At 45.8% G+C, this 13283-nt stretch overlaps 1 gene segment (V, D, J or C); it reads right to left on the bottom strand.

Moving 5' to 3' along the window:
- Positions 1-11106: 11106 nt before the first annotated feature.
- Positions 11107-13010, bottom strand: LOC148188160 (T cell receptor alpha variable 12-3-like). The segment is given in 2 exon segments: positions 11107-11444; positions 12872-13010. Coding segments are annotated over 2 exon segments (477 nt in total).
- Positions 13011-13283: the final 273 nt, after the last annotated feature.

The raw sequence follows: 13283 nt of genomic DNA, 5'->3' as shown, positions 1-13283 counted from the left end.
TTGCCTTTGGACACCTCCCTATCAATACACTCATGAGACTCTTATCAACACCCACAACATCATCACAGAGTGCATTTGATAATTTCACACCTATCGTTATTGTAATATGACACGTGGCTGTTTCTATTATTGTGAGGGTCTAAGGGCAGAGGGATGTCGAACACTGTAAAGCCCTCTGAGGCAAACCATGTTTTGTGATAATGGGCTCTATAAATAAAACTGACTTGACTTGACTGTTCCTCGACCTTTAAATCGATGACACTGATGCAGATCCAGCTCCTCCTGGAGGATCCTGAGACATTCCCAAACCTGATGAGATATATAATCTCTCCAGCATGTTCTGGGTCTATCCCAGGGTCTCCTACCAGTTGAACAAAAAAATCTCAACCACAAAGACTCGGTAAAATGTTCACATTAGTGCTGAAGCTGCACCAATCCGCCTGTCAATGTCACGCTCCATTTTACCCTCACTCCTGAACAAGACCCTGAGATACTCTAACTCCTTCACTTGGAGCAGTAACTCTCTCACAACCCATAAGGGACGATGCAGCACTATCTGGAAGAGAATCACGGCCTCAGACTGGGAGGTCCTGACTCTCATGCTGACAGCTTCACACTTGGCTCCAAACTGCCCCAGTGCATGCTGGGAGGTCACGGTGTGATGGAGCCAACAGAATCACATCATCTGCAAAGAGCAGAGATCAAATCCTGAGGTCTCCAAACTGGACAGCGTCCTCCCCCTGCTGCTCCTTGAGATCCTGTCCATGAATATCAGACAGAATCTGTGACGAGGGACGACCCTGGAGGAGTCCAACACTCCTACTAATGTGATGTTTAAGGATCAAACAGCAGTGCAGAGAAAGGACACGTCTGGTGGATTCCTCTGATGCTGGCTGAGGTGTTTGAGCGTTTGTTGTGTTTTCGTCTTAAAGTCTAACAGCGAGCGACTCCCCCTAGTGGATGTTGTGGAGTATTGTGTTGTCTTTGCTCATCATGTTTTTGTACACAGTTTTGGTGTTTCCTGTCACTGTGGGCTGCAGAGCACAGTAGTACACAGCAGAGTCAGACAGCTGAAGCTTCTGGATCTTCAGAGGAACTGATGTCTTGTTGATTGAAGCATCAAATCTGTCTTTCTGAAACTCTGGAGCGTTGTCTTCTGTTTTTAAGTATCGCTTCAGCATGTACTTCGGGTACTGATTTGCTTCTTGTTTGTACCAGAACAACGAGGGGTATGTGTCAGTGGTCTCAAAAGTACAGCTCAGTGTGAGCGTCTGTCCTTCAGTAGCGATGACATCTCCTGTTGGCTGCATCACTCTGTCTTCTCCTTTACACTCTGAGGAAGAAGAGAAGATGCAGAGGAAGAGATGAATCAATAAAGGTGATTGATTAAAGGAGAACCATCAGCAGGTTTAGAGTTTCCTAGACAGAGTAAAGATGTAGTAGTTTGTATGTTACCAAAGAAAAGAGCAGCAAGAATAATCCACAGCCAATGCTCCATCTCTACAACAAGGTTTAAATCAGCAGGAGAAAGTAGCTGATGTTCAACATTCAGTCTGAGAATTGTTCTCTTCACAGCAGCACTTATTATTGACTGAATGGTTGAACACAGTGCAGAAGTAGTGCACCGCCTACTTGATAATGTCGCCCTCTAGTGGAGGTCAAAAGTTGAGTACGACAGTGTGGAAAAAAGTGTGTCAGCTTGTGTTTTTGTACAGAGACTGTGGGTTTGCTGTCACTGTGGGCCTCACAGCACAGTAGTACACAGCAGAGTCTGTCACTGCAGCAGAGGAGATGCTCATGTTGATTTCTTTGTTCTCCACTTTAATCGTCAGTCTGGAGATTTGAGAGTTTATTATTCCTCCTGATCCTGAATGAGAGATGATGAACTCTGGTGGTTTTCCTGGATATTGTCGATACCAGAAGAATTGATCACTACCAGTAGCTTGTTTGTGGTATGTGTAGGACAGAGTAACAGTGCTGCCTTCTAAACTGGACTCTTCATTGTTGACTGGAGTGAGTTCATCACAGCTGACACCTGAAGGAAGAGAAAACTCTGTTATTTCATGTTTCAATCAATGATTCACATTCAGGTGTTATTGGCATGAAACTTTTTCAGACTGTATAATTGAACGTACCTGTTAGTATGGACAGAAACAGCAGAGTAAACCCACAGTGCTGCAGTGACAGCATGTTGAATAAAGGTGATGTTGATGGTTTGTGTATTGAACTCTGTTGAATATAGAAGTTCCTCTCTCTTCTATAGTTCAGGAACAGCTTAGCTCCTCCCTGAGTCTCTCTGTCTCCTCTCACATCTGTATTTTCACTTCTCTCTGTTACACTATATCCTGGTTATTAGACTGGTAGCAGCATTTTGTAGCAGTTAGAGGTGGGAAGTTTATTTGTCTTCCTCTGGAGTTTCTAGTATCACTTTATTTTACAAAGGTCTGGACATCAGTACTTTTATTAAAGCAGCTGCCATTGTTACTGTATTAGAATCACATACTGTCAGCTAAACACTGAATGCTGTAATTAAACATAATTTTGTCCAAACGTAAAATTTAAATAGACAATCAGAGGACCTACGATTAAACCCTGTGGCACACCACAAGAATTCACATCCTTAAAGATCAACAGAGAAACTTGTTTTGTAAAGATCAGAACAAAATTGTATTACAACAAGATTATTTTATTCACATTGAAGTATTTGTCAATATTTGAATTTAATTTGACAGTAAGTATAGTTACACAGTTTATTTGTTTATTGGTTTAAACAGATAAGCATTAGTTGCTACCAGGGCAACAACTAATCTTCTTGGGGTCCCACCATAAGACAGCTACATACAAGCTCACGTTCAAGAGACAGCAGGTAGTTCAGTCATTATTAGTGTGTCTCCCCCATAACCCAAATCCCCTGACCTACCCATAACCCTGTATCACCCCTTCCTGAAGAAACACCATCCGTTTGGTGAAATATTTGATGGCAACAATAACAAGTAACAGATTCAGAATGAATCAGAATGAAACTGGACTGAAAGGGAACTCTGTTTCGATCAGGTAGGATGTCACTCAGGCACAGAAAGCAAGAGAAAATAGAAAGATATAAACCAAACAGCAGCAACTAAATACAAAAACAACATATCACATAGAAGGACTGTACCAGGTATAAGCTGCCATGTGCCATAAGACAGTCCAACCTCATTATGCAGAGCTATCCTCGACTATCACTCCTTTTTTGAAGTCCTTTTTAAAGCTTGTTTTACTGTTACATTTTTTTAGGAAACCTGGCAGCTTATTCCACTGAGTAATAGCACTGTACAAAACTGTTTTCTGCATAGCTTGTTCTAGGAGCAGGAAATGCAATATTAACATTCATGACCTTTGTAGTTACATGATATCTGTTATTGACATATGGCGTCTTTGAGTAGAAACTTTTCGGCGTTGCCATAGTGTATATATAACGGAAAAAGACAACGACATTACTTAATAGTCTCTCCTCAACTTTTAGTCAAGAAAGAGCACGATGCATGCCTGCCATCGATGCTCGCCCTGGATGAACAGTGCAGAGCCAGATGTGCAGCTGTGTTCTGCATCAGTTGGAGCTCGTGCAGGTCTTTCCCTGGTGCACTAGACCAGATAACAGAGCAATAATCCAGATGAGGCAGAACTAATGATTGTATGACCTGTCTGACTGAATGATCAGCCATGAAACAGGCAGATCTCCTAATGGTGGAAACAGCCATTCCCATTTTACTTACAATCCTGTTCATGTGATGAGACCAGTTCAACTGTTCATCAACAGCGACACCCAGAAGCTGGACCTCATGAACCTGCTCCAAAGCTAAACCTGTCACGCTCAGAGACAGAGCCAGCTCATTTCTTAATGCACAATTTGAACCCAAAGTTATGCACTTTGTATTAGCTGTAGGACCAGTTCCGGGTCGCTGCTCGTGTGGTCGACCGGTAGGTTCTCAGAGCAGCGTTTTTCTGTGTTTTCGTCTTTTCCACTTTCCTTTAAGTTTTTTATATGTATGTACTTGACGGTTCATAGTACTGTGCATTTTCCCCCCAATTTCTGGGATTATAAACGCTTCGTAGCTGACAAGAAAGAGCCGTTTGGTTTGTTTTCTCCCCGCCGGCTCGCTGCGAGCAGGCCGCCATTGTTACACAGCCTGTGGTTACTACACAGTAGTTACCGTTGTTACCTGGCAGACTTGGCCTGCAAGCTTTTTTTTTTTTTTTTCTCTCGCTCTCCCCTTGGATTAAACTTTTCCAGCATGGATATTCTCATACTCTTCTGGACTTTCACACAAGTGTGGATTATCTGTGAGTTTGTTTCCGCTAATAGAAACAATATTCCCGACGGACGTATTATCTACACACAGGACTTTCTGATGCAGCTCGGACTTTCACCACATCACAACCCCCCCAAAGACACTTTTCCTGAAGAAATCCTCCGCAAGAGCGCATCCTGCACAGAAAACCACGCTCACAATAAGAACAAGGTAACCAGACGGGGGAAGAAAAAGTGTGGGATCAAGAAAAGACTTAAACGGGATACATGTAAACAACGGCCGCTTCCTGCCATCATCCTGGCTAATGTGCGCGCTCTCCGCAATAAAACGGACGAGCTACAAGCTAACGTCAACCACATGCATGAATATAGAACTGCCTCTATTCTTGCCTTCACTGAAACGTAGCTGAATAAGAACGACGATGATAGCACGCTGCACATCGATGGCTTCACCCCCCCCCTCAGACTCGACCGGGACAGTGAACGCACCGGTAAACAACATGGCGGCGGCGTGTGTCTCTATGTAAACACACGCTGGTGCTCCACGGTCGTCGTGAGGGAGAAACTGTGCACCACTAACATTGAGCTCCTGGCTGTCTCTCTGCGCCCTTTTTATCTCCCCAGGGAATTCCCTCAGCTCTTTCTTATCCTGGTTTACATCCACCCCAGAGCAAACGCAGCTAATGCCATTGAAAACATCAGAAGTTCACTCGACAGACTGGAACACATCTCACCAGATTCCCCCAAATTCATCCTGGGTGATTTCAACCACTGCTCTCCTGAAACATCACTCAAAGGATTTCAGCAGTACATCACCTGCACCACCCGCCGGGGGAGGATATTGGATAAATGCTATGGATCTGTCCCAGATGCATTTAGGTCCTTGCCCTCCCCTCTTGGCTCTGCTGACCACCACACCATCCTGCTTGCTCCAGCTTACACACCTATCGTTAGGAGGGCGATGAAGGTCATTAAAAGCATCAAACAGTGGACCAGCAACAGCATCCAAGCGCTGCAAGGCTGTTTTGACTCCACAGACTGGAGCAGCCTCCTAGCCCCCTCCAGGGACATAGCAGAGCAAGTGGACACTGTCACATCCTATATCAATTTCTGTGTGGACAATATAATCCCCTCCAAGACAGTCACTATGTTCCCTAACAATAAACCTTGGATCACCAAAGAAATCCTCAACAAGAAAAAAAGAGTTTTCTTTACTGGCTCAGAGGCTGAAAAGAAAGAAGTCAACAGGGAAGTCAAGCGTGCCATTAAAACTGCCAAGCTGAAATACAAGAGTAAGGTAGAGGAAAAATTTACCCAGGGGAACCTCCGCTCAGCTTGGCAGGGTCTAAAAACCATGGCTGCTGTAAACGTCACTGCCACCAACCACAGAACCATCCAGGTTGCAGGCAGCAGTTCTACATCTCTTCCTGATGACCTCAACTCTTTCTACACCAGGTTTGAGACGGTCAACTCCATCCAACTGGCAGAGGCAAGATCTGCACTGAAACCTGGTGACTCCACACTCACCATCAATGCAGCCGAGGTGGTAAGAGCTCTTAGGAGGACCAGAGAGACCGCTTCCCCCGGCCCAGACAACATCAGCGGCCGTGTCCTGAGGCTCTGTGCTGAGCAGCTGGGTGGTTTGTTCCAAACTCTGTTCCAGAGCTCCATGGACAACAGCACTGTCCCCAGCTGTGGAAACACTCCACAGTCATCCCCATCCCAAAGAAAAATACCATATCAACCCTGAATGACCTCAGACCTGTGGCCCTAACCTCTCTGGTGATGAAGGCTATGGAGAGAGTCATTAAACAACACATCATCACAGCAACAGACACTCTGATGGACCCACTGCAATTTGCCTACCGCACAGGCAGAGGTGTTGATGACGCAAAAGCATTCATCATCGACACCATCCACAAACATCTGGAGCAGCCCAACACATCAGCCAGACTCCTGTTTGCAGACTTTTCCTCTGCATTTAACACGCTGCAGCCTCACATTCTGGCCGACAGACTCACCTCCCGCTTCCACCTGGACAACCAGCTCACCCTGTGGATACTGGACTTTCTAACCAACAGGTCACAGAGAGTCCGAGTCAACAACACCCTCTCCAACCTCCGACACACCTCGACTGGCTCCCCTCAGGGCTGCGTGCTCTCACCTCTGCTCTTCATCCTCTACACCGATGACTGCAGATCCACACAGCCTCAGTGTCACCTGGTGAAGTATGCTGATGACACAGTCCTCCTGTCCCTGCTGTCAGGCCCCTCTCAGCACCACGGATCGGCTCTGCAGGAGTTTGTGGAATGGTGATAACTCCTGCCTTGAGCTGAACGTGGGTAAGACTAAGGAGATGGTGGTGACCTTTTCCAACAGGCAGAGACAGCTGGCCACAGCATCCTCCACCTCAATTCATGGGAAGCCAGTCGAACTAGTTGAGGAGTACAAATAACTGGGCACCATCTTTGACAGCTTGCTGAAGTTCTCCTCCAACACAGAGGAGATTCTCAAGAAATGTCAACAGCGGCAGTATCTCCTTAGGAAACTCAATTCCTTTGGAGTCAGCAGAAACATCCTGCAAACTTTTTACTACTCTTTCATTGAGAGCATCGCCACATTCTCCATTACCTGCTGGTTTTATTCAATCAGCCTCCAGAACAGAAACCGTCTGGAGAGCACCGTCAGAGTCTGCTCCAAGATCACTGGACTACCAATAAGAACTCTTTCCTCATTCTGTGAACAGCAAACAGTCAGGCTAGCAAACCGAATCCTGCAGGATCCCTCTCATGCTCTCCATGCTGCATTTGAGTGGCTCCCCTCGGGACGACGTCTCCGCTGCCCAGGCTGCAGGACACAGGGGAGGAGAGCAACCTTTGTCTCCAAGGCCGTTCTCCTCCTCAACTCCTCCTAACCCCCCTCTCCCTCCTCCACACACAAACCACACGGACTTTCAAAGTGGTGGAAAGGGAGAAGTCGCACCTTATCAGTGAACTCTATGTTCTTTTATTACTGTAAAATTGTACATATAGACATATTTTATTCTTATTGTATTTTTGTCTATAACAGTCACACACGCCACACAACATACATACACACAACATACACACAAACATACACACACACATACAAACATACACACACACACATCTTACAATACACACACACGCACAGACAAACATACACACCACATGCACACACACACGCCACACGGACTTTCAAGCTGTAAAATTGTTTTTAAGCACAATTACCTCCTTTACATGCACCTTATTATTATTATTATTATTATATTACTATTATACTTTATTCACCTATATACTGTATATACACAAATATTTAAATTATCTTTATTTTGATTTCTATTTTTTCTCTTCTTCTTACTTTCTCTTCTTACTCTGCTTCACCCCCGTCATCACCAACCCCAGCCCCCAGCTTGTCACACACCACAGAACTTTTTCACACCCCTCTGCCGTCTCCCACCGCACCCTCCCCCCAGACTGGACTACACCTCACAGCCGACCAGGTGATGAGAGAGCTGGAGAGGCTCAACCAGAGGAAGGCTGCAGGACCTGACGGCATCAGCCCCCGGGTGCTGAAGGCGTGTGCCAGCCAGCTGTGTGGTGTACTCCAGCACCTCTTCAACCTGAGCCTGCACCTTCAGAGAGTCCCAGTGCTATGGAAAACATCCTGCCTGGTCCCAGTGCCCAAGAAGAGACATCCTGTAGCACTGAACGACTTCAGGCCAATAGCACTGACCTCTCATGTTATGAAGGTCATGGAGAGACTGGTTCTAGCACATCTCAGACCACTGGTGTGCTCATCACAAGACCCCTGCAGTTTGCAGACCAGCCCCGAGTTGGTGTGGACGACGCAGTGCTGTATCTGCTGCAGAAGGCCTACTCCTCCCTGGACAGACCCAACACCTCAGTCCGCGTCCTGTTCTTCGACTTCTCCAGTGCCTTTAATACCATCCAGCCCAGACTGTTGAAGGCCAAACTGGAGGACATGCAGGTGGACGCTCCCCTGGTCACATGGATCGGTGACTACCTGACAGGCAGACCGCAGTTTGTGAAACTGCAGAGCTGCGTGTCTGAGCGACTGACCAGCAACGTCGGGGCCCCCCAGGGAACGGTGCTGTCCCCCTTCCTCTTCACCACCTACACTGCTGACTTCAAGTACTGCACAGAGTCGTGTCATCTCCAGAAGTTTTCAGATGACACGGCCATCGTGAGCAGTGTAGAGAATGGACGGAGGGGCAGTACAGGGACCTGGTGGACCGCTTTGTCAGGTGGTGTGGGAGAATCACCTGCAGCTGAATGTGACAAAGACTAAAGAGATGGTGGTGGACTTCAGGAGGAACAGGCCCCCACCCTCTCCTGTCTGCATCAGTGGGACTGATGGGGAAATTGTCACATCACACAAGTACCTGGGCGTCCTTCTGGACAACAAACTGGAGTGGTCCACCAACACTGAGGCAGCCTACAAGAAGGGCCTGAGTTGGCTTTACTTCCTGAGGAGACTCAGGTCCTTCAGTGTCTGCAACAGGATGCTCCTGATGTTTTATCAGTCTGTTGTTGCGAGCACCATCTTCTTTGCTGTGGTGTGCTGGGGGGCAGGCATCAAGGCAAAGGATGCAAACAGACTGAACAAACTGATCAGGAAGGCAGAGTCTGTTGTTGGCTCTAAGCTTGTCTCCCTGGAGGTGGCTGAGGACAGAATGCTGGCAAAACTGCTGGCAATAACGGACAATGTCACCCATCCCCTCCATAAGACACTGGACAAGCTGAAGAGTAGCTTCAGCAACAGACTCCTCCGACCCCGCTGTCTGAGGGAGCGATACAGGAAATCATTCCTGCCTGCTGCCATCAGACTGTTCAACACATCCACCTCTGTCAGACCTGCGGTCACTGTCACTGAACTGGACTAAACTCTGTCACTGCACATCCAAACAGTACAGACTGCAGTATGTGTGTATGCATATCATGTATATACATGTACAAATATATAACATCGGATCGTCGCCTGTATTGTATTATAAATATTATATTATACATCACTCTATATATATATATATATATATATATATATATATACCATTATTATTATTCTATCATTATTATTATATTATATTATACATAACATTGGTCATCAGACATAAAAATGTCAAGTGCTAATGTCATGTTGCTGATACTATTATTAATATTAGTATTATGGATATTATTACTATTATTATTATTATTATTATTACTACTATTATTAATACTATCGCTACTATATGTGATACTAAACTATGTGTGCGATGCCTTCAAACTGATGTTATTACCATTATTAGTATTATATGTACACCTCTAAATATTCCCCTTATTCTGCTGTCATCATTACCATGCTCATGTGTATCCTTACCATCATCAGATTGCACCTTACCACTGCATTTGCACTACCTCAGTACTCTTTTGCACTACCTCAGTACTCTTTTGCACTACCTCAGTACTCTTTTGCACTACCTCAGTATTCTATTTATTCTATTTTTATATATTTATGTCTATTTCTATCTTCTATTATTCTTCTTATTTTTCTGTGTATGTCTCTGTATGTCTTACGTGCCAAGCTGCTGTGACAACTAAATTTCCCTCCGGGGATCAATAAAGTCGTCTAAGTCTAAGTCTAAGTCTAAGTTCATCTTTACCTTATTGCTTGTCATGCTGCTCTGTGTGCCTTGAATTGCCCCCTGGGGACAAATAAAGTTTTTTGAATAGAATTGAATTGAATTGACCAGCTTCTTGTTATCTACCCAGTTAGATGCACATTGCAGTTTGCTTTGGAGTGTTTGTTTTTTTTTTAATTAATAGGATCAGGCTATAAACTGACTGGTACATTTGCGACTCATCAGCGTGTGGATCCTCCCACAGTGTTTGATTAGCAGCTGTAACCACAGTGACTCTGATCCAACAGGAACCATCAGAATCCATCTGATATGACGCTGTGGTTTGAATACCACTTCCCTCCTCTTTGAAGAGGAGTCAGATATCTGTGTTGAGCTTTTTGTACAGCCTCTCCTACACTTTGTATCACTGTGTTTCTAGAGCACAGTAGTACAGAGCAGAGTCTGCCAGGGTTAGTGTGCTTATGGTCAGCTCTGTTGAGTCCGCCGTTGTCTCGGATCCATATTTGACCTCATCAGGAATATGTTGATCTGTGTACCCTTTTGCTTCTTTCCAGAGTATAAACTGAGGCGCCTGAAGGTCAGAGTGATGTTTGTACCAATAAAGGCGAACACCGCCTGCAGTTGTCTCATATTCACATCTGAGTCTGACAGATTCTCCTTCTCTTCCACTGACTTCTCGTCCTACAGGAGAGATTTTGTCTCCAGCTGTTAGTCCTGGAAAAAGCAGAGAAAATGAATCCATTAGACTGACATTGTTGATGAGGCTGAGAGGAGAAGACAGTGGAAAATGTCACCTGTACAGTGTTACTCTGTGGACAGAAACAGCTCAACACATGAGAGATTTCTGCTGTCAACTCCAGTTTCTATAAATCTTTAGAAAATGATCAAACATGTAGTAGTTTGTATGTTACCAAAGAAAAGAGCAGCAAGAATAATCCACAGCCAATGCTCCATCTCTACAACAAGGTTTAAATCAGCAGGAGAAAGTAGCTGATGTTCAACATTCAGTCTGAGAATTGTTCTCTTCACAGCAGCACTTATTATTGACTGAATGGTTGAACACAGTGCAGAAGTAGTGCACCGCCTACTTGATAATGTCGCCCTCTAGTGGAGGTCAAAGGTTGAGTACGACAGTGTGGAAAAAAGTGTGTCAGCTTGTGTTTTTGTACAGAGACTGTGGGTTTGCTGTCACTGTGGGCTGCAGAGCACAGTAGTACACAGCAGAGTCTGTCACTGCAGCAGAGGAGATGCTCATGTTGATTTCTTTGTTCTCCACTTTAATCGTCAGTCTGGAAATTTGAGAATTTCCTTGTTCTCCTGAAGCCGAGTGAGACATGATGAACTCTGGTGGTTTTCCTGGATATTGTCGATACCAGAAGAAATAATCACCAGTGGACAGTTTGTAGTATGTGTAGGACAGAGTAACAGTGCTGCCTTCTAAACTGGACTCTTCATTGTTGACTGGAGTGAGTTCATCACAGCTGACACCTGAAAGAAGAGAAAACTCTGTTATTTCATGTTTCAATCAATGATTCACATTCAGGTGTTATTGGCATGAAACTTTTTCAGACTGTATAATTGAACGTACCTGTTAGTATGGACAGAAACAGCAGAGTAAACCCACAGTGCTGCAGTGACAGCATGTTGAATAAAGGTGATGTTGATGGTTTGTGTATTGAACTCTGTTGAATATAGAAGTTCCTCTCTCTTCTATAGTTCAGGAACAGCTTAGCTCCTCCCTGAGTCTCTCCGTCTCCTCTCACATCTGTATTTTCACTTCTCTCAGTTACTCTTCCTCTACCTTCACCTCTGGAAACGACTCGGATGCTGCAGTCCCCTTCATATAAATCATGTTTCACTCATGCTGGATAGAGAAAGTGTTTTATATTGTTGTCTGTCAGAGGAGAGAAACATTTTTGGATTCACATTTCAGCTGCACTCAGTTTTTCCACATTAAAAATATGAGATTAGTCTTTTATAGTTACCAGCGATGTTCCTCTGGGTTCTGTTTTGGGTCTCTTCTATTTAGTATTTACCTTCTACCTGGTGGCCAAATTTTTGGGAGACCAGACATTCAGTTTTTTGTGACTCAGATGACACTCTGCTGTATCTATCCACCAAGCAAACCTCCACTCTTCTGCCCACCTCCCTCTCCGAATGCTTACTGGAAAGTCATTCTTGGCTCTTATACAACGTTCTTGAACACAACAGTCAGTGAGTTTACGTGCAGGTGCAAGTGGAGTCACGGTCAAAGCTCCATGAGGCCATTTGATTGGACTACTGTTTCCCAGTATACCAGCACCGGGGGAGAATTGATGCTTTCACAAAAGTTTTTTGCATTCAAATTATTTCCATCCATCCATCCATCCATCCATTTTCTTCCGCTTATCCGGGGTCGGGTCACGGGGGCAGCAGCCTAAGCAGCGAAGCCCAGACTTCCCTCTCCCCGGCCACTTTGTCCAGCTCTTCCCAGAGGACCCCGAGGCGTTCCCAGGCCAGCTGTGAGACGTAGTATCTCCAGTGTGTCCTGGGTCTTCCCCGGGGCCTCCTTCCGGTGGGACGTGCCCTGAACACCTCACCAGGGAGGCGTCCTGGAGGCATCCTAATTAGATGCCCGAGCCACCTCATCTGGCACTTCTCAACGTGGAGGAGCAGCGGCTCTCCTCCGAGCTCCTCCCGGATGACCGAGCTTCTCGCCCTATCTCTAAGGGAGAGCCCAGCCGCCCTACGGAGGAAGCTCATTTCGGCCGCTTGTACCCGCAATCTTGTTCTTTCGGTCACTACCCAAATCTCGTGACCGTAGGTGAGGGTAGGAACGAAGATCGACCGGTAAATCGAGAGCTTTGCCTCTCGGCTCAGCTCCCTCTTCACCACGACAGATCGGTGCAGAGTCCGCATTACTGCAGATGCTGCACCAATCCACCTGTCGATCTCCCACTCCACCCTTCCCTCTCTCGTGAACAAGACCTTGAGGTACTTAATCTCCTCCTCTTGGGGCAGGACCTCTTCCTCGATCCGGAAGGAGCATGCCACCCTTTTTCGGCTGAGAGCCATGGCCTCAGATTTGGAGGTGCTGATTCTCTTCCCGGCTGCTTCACACTCGGCTGCGAACCGATCCAGTGAGAGTTGAAGGTCACGGCCTGATGAAGCCAACAGGACCACATCATCTGTAAAGAGCAGAGACCCAATCCTGAGGTCACCAAACCGGACCCCCTCAACACCCTGACTGCGCCTAGAAATTCTGTCTATAAAAGTTATGAACAGAATCGGTGACAAAGGGCAGCCCTGGCGGAGTCCAACCCTCACCGGAAACGAGTTCGACGTACT

The sequence above is a fragment of the Plectropomus leopardus genome, chromosome 12, assembly GCF_026936395.1.
Source record: "Plectropomus leopardus strain MGB_pleo_1.0 chromosome 12, ASM2693639v1, whole genome shotgun sequence".
Taxonomy (NCBI): domain Eukaryota; kingdom Metazoa; phylum Chordata; class Actinopteri; order Perciformes; family Serranidae; genus Plectropomus; species Plectropomus leopardus.
The sequence above is the reverse complement of the archived record's forward strand: the minus strand, read 5'-3'. Positions and strand labels throughout refer to the sequence as shown.